The sequence below is a fragment of the Oryctolagus cuniculus genome, chromosome 20 (assembly GCF_051225735.1).
Source record: "Oryctolagus cuniculus isolate XC-2025 breed Fujian yellow rabbit chromosome 20, ASM5122573v1, whole genome shotgun sequence".
NCBI classification, from domain to species: domain Eukaryota; kingdom Metazoa; phylum Chordata; class Mammalia; order Lagomorpha; family Leporidae; genus Oryctolagus; species Oryctolagus cuniculus.
The window spans coordinates 17,804,186-17,814,449 of record NC_142886.1 but is presented as its reverse complement, the minus strand read 5'-3'; the positions used below and the strand labels follow the sequence as shown (position 1 = coordinate 17,814,449).

At 58.9% G+C, this 10,264-nt stretch overlaps 1 protein-coding gene across 2 annotated transcripts in view; it reads right to left on the bottom strand.

The window, feature by feature from the left end:
• PLEKHH1 (pleckstrin homology, MyTH4 and FERM domain containing H1) overlaps positions 1–10,264 on the bottom strand; it is a 56,689-nt gene that overhangs the window by 9,509 nt on the left and 36,916 nt on the right. For both annotated transcript variants that reach the window (XM_051826353.3, XM_008271834.5), the window contains 10 exons: positions 10,078–10,239; positions 6,109–6,189; positions 5,652–5,834; positions 5,204–5,312; positions 4,285–4,397; positions 3,155–3,331; positions 2,817–2,914; positions 1,892–2,069; positions 1,248–1,403; positions 239–339 (listed from right to left, as the gene is read on the bottom strand). In XM_051826353.3, the coding sequence (XP_051682313.3) occupies positions 239–339; positions 1,248–1,403; positions 1,892–2,069; positions 2,817–2,914; positions 3,155–3,331; positions 4,285–4,397; positions 5,204–5,312; positions 5,652–5,834; positions 6,109–6,189; positions 10,078–10,239 (1,358 nt within the window). The remainder of the gene's footprint in view (positions 1–238; positions 340–1,247; positions 1,404–1,891; positions 2,070–2,816; positions 2,915–3,154; positions 3,332–4,284; positions 4,398–5,203; positions 5,313–5,651; positions 5,835–6,108; positions 6,190–10,077; positions 10,240–10,264) is intronic.

The window sequence follows — 10,264 nt, the reverse complement described above, 5'->3', positions numbered from 1 at the left end:
GTGTGTGCACATGTGCATGGGTGCGGCCATGCAGAGCACACGGAAGTCAGACGAGGTCCGAGCTGCCCAGGAGTGCGCGGGGCTCAGGAGCAGGGCCAGCCTGGGCCCCTCCTGTGACCAGTGTGCAGCAGGTATCTGTGGGCCCCTCAGCCCGCAGGGGAGACCGTCCATCCAGGCAGGTGGACTGCACCTAGAAGCAGCCTCCCATGCCTGCCCTCCCCCCCCGAGTGCTCAGGACCTGTTCTTGTACATCAGCTTCACCACACGCGTTCCCCCCTCCGTCTTTCCGGGGTGCAGCTCCTTCAGCGCTTGTTCCCACTTGGAGATGGCGTCGCAGATCTTGGAGAGGCAAAGGAAAAGTTCCTCATGAGAGGAGCGAGTGGGAGAGCAGGGCTGGCCTGTGTGCTTCCTGACAGAGCCTCAGGCTTCCAGGATCCCACCCGGATGCCTGCAGACAGACAGGGGGTGGGAGCCCTGGGCAGGGAGCAGCAAAGCAAGGAAGGCGGCTGCCACTGGCGAGGGGGGCAGCCCCAGCCAGGAACCACGGTCGCTCGCGGGGCTGTTTCCATCCCGCTGACCGCCAGTTTCTGCTTCAGCAGACGCACATACGGGCTGCCATGCAGCAGAGCCTGACAGATGCCCCCGGCACGCAGAAGACAAGGGGCGTGGTTTTTCCAGGCAAGGAAGACTATAGAAGGCGGCTTTGTCCCATTGCAGGAAAGAAGGCAGATGATGCAAATACACCCGCCAGAACCTCCCCACCAACACTCGGCACCCTCCACGGCACCAGCTCCCACATCAGCCTTACATCCCGGTCAAGGCCTTTACATTTGGCGAGCCATAAAGACCCACCTCCTTAAACTGCATCTGTAAGCACGGGCCTGGCAGGGCAGAGGGGAGGGGCCGCGTACAGCGCCACGCCCATGGATCTAGGCTTACAGTTTCCGCTGGGGAGCAGGCGGACGTGACGGGCGGCAGGCTTGGTGGGGTCTGCCTGTCCATACTTGGAGCTGAAAGGGGCTTACTTTTGCCCTGGGAGCTACAGAGCCATTCGGGGGAGGCAGGGCCACGGAGAGCTCATCTCCTAAGCCGAGAGCACACAGCAGCTTCGGACGGCACAGAAGTCCTGGCCCAGGGAGCACCTTGGGCTCAGTGCCACACGGGCTGTTCCACAGCCGGGCGCCTGCCCGTCGGGCTCTGCCCCCACCCACCAAGTGGCTCTCTGCGCCCAGCGGGGAGGCCATCACCTTGACACTCCCCTGCAGGCAGTGCTCCAGGTCCCTGCCGGAAGGATCGTCTGTGAAGAGGGCGAAGCCAGAGTGCGACGGCCTCCGCATGCCCATCTCCTGGTTCAGCCGCTGCAGGAACTCGTCCACGGTGGAGGAGCCGTCGAAGCCGACCACCTGGCGGGGAGACAGACGTTCTGACCCAGGCCGGCTTCCTGAGGAGCCCACAGGGCCGTGGGGGGCCCTGAGCTCAGGCAGGAGCGGAGGCGACTGGGAGAGGACGAAGCAAGCTGGTTTCTGGACGCTCACGCGGAGGGCCAGCACGCAAGGAGCCTGAGCCTGCCCGCCCTGGATCGGACTTAGGCTTGGTTCCTCCTTTGCGGTCAGTCTGTGGGGGCCCTGCCATGGTCACTGTCACTGCTTTCCTGTTCACGCAGTGGGTTCTAAAGAGCCACTTCCAGGGCACCCAGCAGCGACACGCTTGCGTCAAGCTCTCTTCTTCCAACCACCCCGTTCCCCGGCCCAGAACCCAGGCCCGTCGCTTTTGCTGGTTTGCCTGTGAAGAACCCATCACTTCTAAGGGGGCGCAGCACCCACGAGGCCTAGAAATTCCTCTGGCACAGTGACAGGTGAGGGCGTGGGGCGGGGGTGCACCCGGCCCTCACCTGGTAAGTCCCGTTGGCCAGGTGCACGGGGATACTGAAGGGCAGGGAGTGGTGGAAGGGGTTCCGCAGCAGGATGGACACCACCTCCATGCGCGACGGCCTGGCCTCTCGCTCCCCGGTCTGCAGGGTCCGCTCCACTGCCCGCTGGCAGTAGGTGGCATACTGGCCAGTTTCACTCCTGAAGACACAGGGCGGGAAGAGGGGTATGTTGGAGTCTCTACCAAGGCACTGAGGTCTCCACCCAGACTTAGCTAGAAGAAAACTAGCTGGGACAGGCTGTGAGCAAAGCCCGAAGACTCTGCTCCGCGGGTGTTAACTGGCCACGCAGGACCCGTATGCGGCAGCTTCATGACCTGGATCATTTTCTTCCAGAAGCCAGAACATGGCAACAGAACGAATATTTGGGGATACTCTGGGACAACGTGGCTTCACCCGAGGGGCCCACAAAACACCCATGGACACATGGTAGGCATGCCCCATCTCCACGTGCCCTACCGTGCACACCACTGGGGGAAATCTCTGCACCCCGAGCAGACGTCTGCTCTGTGCTGGTCTCCCTGGCCCCTCTTTGTTCTCCAGTGGTTTAGTTATTTACTTGAAAGTCAGATGGAGACAGAAAGACAGAGTTCTTCCACCTACTAGTTCACTCCCCAGATGGCCACAAGGCTGGGCCACGCTGAAGCCAGAAACTCCACCCTCGTCTCCCAGGTGGGCAGCAGGGGCCCAATACTTGGGTCACCTTCTATTGCCTTTCCAGATGCCCTAGCAGGAAGCTGGATTGGAAGCGAGGCAGCTGGGACCGAGACTGGTGCACTGATGGGGGACCCCAGCGTTGCAGGTGGCAGCCGAGCCCGCTGTGCCACAGGCCGGCCCCGTCCCGTCCCTGCTGTAGTGCGGGCACGGCAGGGGAACGGTGCTCACTCACCGGGGGTCTGCGTGGCGCTGCAGCTGCTGCTTGACGTACCACAGGAAGTGATGCTGAGGCAGGAAGAGGGGGGCACACAGAGCCAGGAGCTGCCAGCACTGCCAGGGCATGAAGCGGGAGTGAGCATCAGTTCCGCGTGCCCCCAGCCTTCCACCCGACTCTCATGGGTTCTGGGAAGGCCACCTCGGTCAGGCTTCTCCAGGATGGAAAATGCACATTCTCACTGTGCACTGGGGCAGCCCGGGACACAGAGGCTGCCCACTGGCGAGGCTCAGAGCACCACAGCCCAGGCGCCTCCCGGGCAGCCCTTGCCACTGTCGTGCCCGGGGGATGCGCACCTGCATGCGGGAGTACTTCTGAGGGGGGCGGCAGCTGGTCTGCTTCATGAGCTGGCAGTAGATCTCGCTCTGAAGCTCGGGGTGAACGAGGCACACCTGCAGCGCCGTCTGGGCCAGGGACACGTGGTAGTCCACCGAGGCAGCTTCCACGGGCACGTTGATGAAGAGCTGGCAAGACTGGCAGGAGGGCACCAGTGGGCATGGGCAGCCCCACACCCCTTGCTGTTGTCCTCACAGAGGAATGGGGTCTCTTGCTCCGAGAGGGGTGGACAGAGGAGGCCGTTACCCTGGGACTCAAGTTCACGGGCAGACAGCCCCCTCAGAGAGCCAGCACTCTTCGTGCTGGGGAGCACCTGTGCTTGCTGCAAATGGCCCCTTTGGGATAGACTCTTCCCTTCTTTAAATGGTTCCATTACATAAGCAAGACATAAGCATGCTTACATAAGCAAAAAAATTTTTTTTTGGACAGGCAGAGTGGACAGTGAGAGAGACAGAGAGAAAGGTCTTCCTTTTTCCATTGGTTCACCCCCCAGTGGCCGCCACGGCCAGCACGCTGATCTGAAGGCAGGAGCCAGGTACTTATCCTGGTCTCCCATGCGGGTGCAGGGCCCAAGCACTTGGGCCATCCTCCACTGCCCTCCTGGGCCACAGCAGAGAGCTGGCCTGGAAGAGGGGCAACCGGGACAGAATCCGGCGCCCCGACCGGGACTAGAACCTGGTGTGCCGGCACCACAAGGCGGAGAATTAGCCTATTGAGCCATGACGCTGGCCATAAGCAAATTTTTTTAAATAAAAAATAGAAAATTCAGATGGGTACAAAGAACATTCTGAAATAGGTCAGAATTTCTGTGTCCAGAGCAACACGGACCTGGCCTCCCCTGCTGTTACCCAGGGAGGAGGGGAGCTCCCAGACAGAGGTGCCCCACACCCGCCAGCGGGAGGACGACACTCGAGGCTCCCTGCGGGACTCTCCTTCCCACCCTCTCCAGAGCCCGCTGTGGGCTGCCCCTCACTGCGTGCGTCTCCTCCACCCGAGTCTCACTGGGGCACCCTCGGCCCCTGCAGGCAGAGTCAGGATACACAGCGAGGCTGCTGCCAGCCGGGGGGCGTGGGCCACTCTCCCACTTTACCTTGAAGAGCTTGAGGGCCTCGGTCTGCAGGGCCTCGGAGGGCAGGGTGGTGAGGGAGGCGGCCAGCCCTTGTCTGGTGTAGCACAGCGTGGGATGCCTCCAGAGTGGGGAGTCTGCCAAAGCCAGGCGCAGTTACTGCCGAGGAGCGAGCCCGCGGCCACCCCGTCCCCCGCCCCCACTTCACACCATGGGGGAGGCTGGGACAGCTGGGTTGTGCTGGCTTGTCATCCTTGGCGGATGGCTACACAGTGGGCACTGCAGTGAGCACGCACACACACACACACGGCATGGCTCACAGGAAGGCAGCCACTGCTTTGCACAGAGAGCTGCAGTGGGGGGGGGGGGGTGTGGCACAAGTGTCTGTGCACGCATGTGTGTGCAGGGTCAACCGCTTTCTCACAGCACCACGTCTGCCTGGAGCAGAGCGAGCTCTGCCTGGAGCCAACAGGCCCGGGAGCAGCAGTGGGGAGCATGTGGGCATGGGCCTTGGGTTAGCTCCTCAGGGCCCCAAGACATCAGCAGTAGAATAAAGAGCCCAAACATCCCAGGCCCAGGTTAGCTTGATCCCAATGTATGCTTCATTTATTGATTAACAAACTCGAACTGCAGATTAACCAGCTACCTTCTTTGCTCAACCCTCCGCCCAGTCGGCGAAGCTGCTGGCTGAACAAAGTAAAACATTTACCCAGGTCACTGGAGAATCTGCTTCCCAGGTCAAACCCGCCCGCCTCATGCAGGGTGACCTCCGTGTGCTGGCCACAGACAGAGGGCCCTGGAGCCTGGGAGGCGAGCTTCCTTCTGCAGCTCAGATGTTGTTCAAGCAGCTTCAGGATACAACAGTGCCTTGTTTGGTTGCTGAAGCAGCAAGCACACAGCCACCCTCCTCCACCCCCAGCAGGGATGGCCACCCTCACCTTACCTGGGTCCCCCTCACCATCCATCAGTTTCCCAATGAGCTGTTCATAGGCAGTGCCCACCTTGGCACTGCTGCCTCCTGCAGCTACCGTGAGGTGGTAAAGCCACGTGTCCTGGAAGAGGGAGGGAACCACAGGATGGGGACAGGGCGGGAAGAGCGCAGGCAAGGGCTCCAGGGAGGCCTCCCAGGGTGGGGCACAAGTCAAGGCCATCAATCTCCAGGGAACATAAACCCAAGCTTCCAAGTCTGTGGTTCTTTCTCATGGCCCCAGGGAAGAGACGCTACTCAATGCAGAGAACTCAGTATAAAGGAACATTCCATTCAAATAATAATATCAACTGCCCAAGTGTCACAGGGGCAAATAAACTCAAATTCTAGGGGGCTCGGGAGTCAGAGAAGGAAGATGAGAACCACAGGCCAAGCCTGGCCGTGGAGGCCCAGCCCCTCTCACCTTTTCATGCTTGGTGCCTATGAGGAGGTAGGTGGGGCTGTGCTCTGGGGGGTGGATCACCAGCGTGCAGTGGGAAGACAGCAGCCGGCCAGTTCCTCCAGCCTCGTAGTCCTCATCTGAGTCACACGAGCGATCCACTTCCTCGATGCGCGCATCCCGCACGGGCAGACGGCCCAGGGGTCGCTGTGGACACAGCCTTCCGTGAACAGAGAGCTGGCGCGGGATGGGGAAGTCTCTTTTGGCTCTGTAGGGCTGGGGACCGTGACTGCGGCACTGGGTCAGGCCACACACGTGGGCCATGCAGACGGGGGAGGGGAGGTGTCCAGAAGGCTCGCTTCTGTGCCTGCTGTGGGGTGGGACTGGGTCAGGGTGAGGCCGGCCGTCTCCATCAGGATGAGCAGCCCAGTGGTTTGGGGCAAGCAGGAGACTAGGTGCTGGTGGGAGGCCGAGGGGCTACCTTGTCTTCGTGGCTCCGATAGTAGTAGAAGGTCTTCCCGACAAGAGCGCACCAGACGAGCTTGGAGTGGCCATGTTTTACCTGCAAGACAGAAACGACCTGGCCTTAGCAGAACCTCGTGGCCCTGGAACTGAACCCCGGACCAGGGAAGAGGAGCCACAGGAGGAGAGAATTCACTTACAGGCAAACTCAAGTCCTTTGTGGAGATGCCACCTGGCTCCTAACAGGACACTCTGGATTATAAAGCTTTTTTTTTTTTTGGACAGGTATTGTTATAGACCATGAGAGAGAGAGAGACAGAGAGAAAGGTCTTCCTTCCATTGGTTCAGCCCCCAAATGGCCGCTACCACCGGCACTGTGCTGATTCGAAGCCAGGAGCCAGGTGCCTCCCCCTGGTTTCCCACTTGGGTGCAGGGCCCAAGCACTTGGGCCATCCCTCACTGCCTTCCTGGGCCACAGCAGAGAGCTGGACTGGAAGAGGAGCAACCAGGACAGAATCTGGAGCCCATATGGGATGCCGGTGCCGCAGGTGGAGGATTAACCAAGTGAGCCATGGTACCGGCCCCACGGATTTTAAAATTTTTTTTAAAAATGATTTGGGGCCAGTGCTGTGGCTCAGCGGGTTAATGCCCTGGCTTGAAGCGCCGGCATCCCATATGGGCGCCGGTTTGAGACCTGGCTGCTCCACTACGGATCCAGCTCTCTGCTATGGCCTGGGAAAGCAGTACAAGATGGCCCAAGTCCTTAGGCCCCGGCACCTGTGTGGGAGACCTGGAAGGAGCTCCTGGCTCCCTGGCTTTGGATTGGCACAGCTCCGGCCATTGTGGCCAATTGGGGAGTGAACCAGAGGATGGAAGACCTTTCTCTCTCTCTCTCTGCCTCTCTCTCTGTGTCACTCTTTCAAATAAAATAAATAAATCTTTAAAAAATGATTTATTTATTTGAACGGCAGCTAGAGAGAGGGAGGGACAGAACCACTTGCTGGTTCTTTCCCCAAATAACAGCAGGGGCGGAGCCAAGCCCAAGCCGGGAGCTTCATCTTGGTCTCCCACATGGGTAGTAGGGACCCAAGCGCTGGGGTCGTCTTCTAATGCCTTACAAGGTGCGTTAATAGCTGGATCAGAAGTGGAGCAAGAAGGGGCCGGCACTGTGGCATAGTGGGTAAAAGCCACTGCCTGCGACACTGGCATCCCAGTGTGGGATCGTGTCCTGGCCGCTCCACTTCCAATCTAGTTCCATGCCTACAGCCTGGGAAAGCAGTGGAAGATGGCCCAAGTCCTTGGGTCCCTGCACCCACATGGGAGACCTGGAAGAAGCTCCTGGCTCCTGGCTTCAGTCTGGCCCAGCCCTGGCCTTTGTGGCCACTTGGGGAATAAACCAGTAGATAGAAGATCTCTGTCTCTCAGTCTCTCTCTTTTTCTGTGACTCTGCCTTTCAAATAAATGTTAAAAAAAAAAAAAAAAAAAGAGAGAGACAGCGAGAGAGAGAGAAGTGGAGCAGCTGGGACTCCAGCTGACCCTCGTGCGGGATGCCAGGATTGCAGGTGGTGGCCCAACCTGCTGTGCTGCAACACCAGCCCCTTAAAACATTTTTATTTATTGGACAGGCAGAGAGACAGAGACAGAAAAAGAGCTCCCACGCACTGGTTCAATCCCCAGATACCTAGAACATCAGGGCCAGGCTAAAGCCCGGAGTCAGCAGCTCCATCTGGTCTCCGGTATACACGGCAGAAACCCAAGTACTGGAGCCATCACCTCACAGGGTGCACGTTAGCAGGAAGGTGGTGGGAGTGGAGCTGGGACTTGAACCTGAGCACTCCAATAGGGGATGCGAGCATCCCAAGCAGCATCTTTTTTCTTTCTTTTTTTTTTTTTTACAGGCAGAGTGGACAGTGAGAGAGAGAGAAAGGTCTTCCTTTGCCCTTGGTTCACCCTCCAATGGCTGCTGCGCTGTGGCCGGCGCACCGCGCTGATCCGAAGCCAGGAGCCAGGTGCTTCTCCTGGTCTCCCATGGGGTGCAGGACCTAAGCACTTGGGACATCTTCCACTGCCCTCCCTGGCCACAGCAGAGAGCTGGCCTGGAAGAGGAGCAACCGGGACAGAATCCGGCGCCCCAACCGGGACTAGAACCCGGTGTGCCGGCGCCGCTAGGCAGAGGGTTAGCCTAGTGAGCCGCGGCGCTGGCCCCAAGCAGCATCTTAACCACTGCACCTAACGCGTGCTCCTTAGCTGGATCCTAACTGCTAGGCCAAACGTGCACCCCGAAACCTCCTTCACAACAAGGGTGCCGTGCATGTACCACGTGGCACTCCAGCTCTCCTCGGGCTATTCTGTGTCCCATGATCTGCCATTAAAAGATGAGCTAGGAGGCAGGCATTTGGCACAGTGGTTAACTTGCCACTTGGAATGCCCACAGCGCACAGTGGAGTGCCTGGTTCAAGAACTGCTTCTGATCCAGTTTCCTGCTAACACACACCCTGGCAGACAGCAGATGATGGCTCAGATACTTAGGTCCTGGTCACTCGTGTGGGAGACCCAGATTGAACTCCAGGCTCCTGGCTTTGGGTTGGCCCAGCCATGGCTGCTGCAGGCATGTGGGGAATCAACGAGCAGATGGAAGCTCTCTCTCCATCTGTGTCTGTCTCTGTGCCTTTCAAATAAAATTGAAAATATTTTTTTTTAAGGTTCATGGAAAATGAGTTATAAAAGATTATCCAGGCTGCAGGAGGGAGGGTAGGATGGTTAGTGAACAGGTACTGGGGTGCAGTCGGAAAGAAGGAATAATTCCCAGTGTTCCTCTATAGCACAGCAGGATACCTGCGGCTGACAGCAACTAACCGACTGTCTCAAAGCAGCTAGTAGAGAGGACGTTAAATGCTCTCCACGCAAAGAAATGACGAACGTCGGAGGCGATAAATATGCCAAGCACCCTGATCTGATCACCACGCACAGTACGCAGCACCGAAATGCCACACTGTGCCCAACAGCTAAGCGTGATTACTTTATATAAATTAAAAGATAAACCAGGGGCCGGCACTGTGGCATGCGGGTAAAGCCACCACCTGCGATGCCGGCATCCCATATGGGGGCCAACTGGAGATGGAGCTGCTCCATTTCTGATCCAGTTCCTGGCTCTGGCCTGGGAAAGCAGCAGCAGATGGCCAAAGTGCTTGGGCCCCTGCACCCGCGTGGGAGACCTGGAGAGAATTCTGGGCTCCTGGCTTCGGCTTGACCTAGCCCCAGCTGTTGTGGCCATGTGAGGAGTGAACTAGTGCATGGAAGATCTAGCTCTGTCTCTCCCCCTCTCTAACTCAAATACATACATAAATATAAAAGAAAAAAAAAAGATAAACCAGGCCAATCAGATGGCCCCTCTGTGAATAGGAAAATAGGAGGAACCTGCTGGCTGGTGGAGGCCACAGATCACAGGACGCCCAGAGGGTGGGTGGGGCCCCAGGAAGCTGAGCCCCAGGGCGGCCGGAGATCAAGAGGGAACAGAAGCTGCAGACAGGCAGGGGTGACCTGAGCACTGGCAGCCGGGGGACAGGGTGGCAGAGCGAGCCCGCGAGTTGCTGCAGGTGCTCTGGTCTAGGTGAGGTGCTTCCTGGTTCCTTTCCCTCTCCTTAGGGATAACAAGTGCATCTCTGCTCTGCAACCAGAAGGGCCCTAAATAAAAAGCCTCTAAAGCAGGCCTGGGATACGCCAAGTCTTCAAGTGCCCCTGCCTGCCTCCCTCTCTCACCTAGGTCTCTCCTTCCCGCTATGAATTCTGTGCTGCGGTTGGCGGGCAGCCTGCAATGAGCCCCACATGGGCACAGGCGTTCCTTCCCCTCCCGTTAGAACAGCTGCCGGGACTCACCCTCGGTCACCTCGTGCGGCCAGATCAGGCCGTGTTTGAGGCCGACCGGCTCACCGCTGGGAGGAAGTTCCTGCAGAGAGCAGGCCGGCCCTCCGCGGCCCCCACCCCGTACCTTGGTCAGCCAGCCCTTCACGGTGGGCTTGGTGCTGCCCTGGGGCAGGGCTGGAGGCCCCGTGGCCTGCACCTTCAGCAGGCTCTGCAGCACGCGGATCCACTCCTCCAGCAGGCTGGGTGAATCTGCCGTCAGGTAGTAAGTCTTCTTCTCGCAGACGAGCTGTGCAGGGGGAGGCATCAGGCCA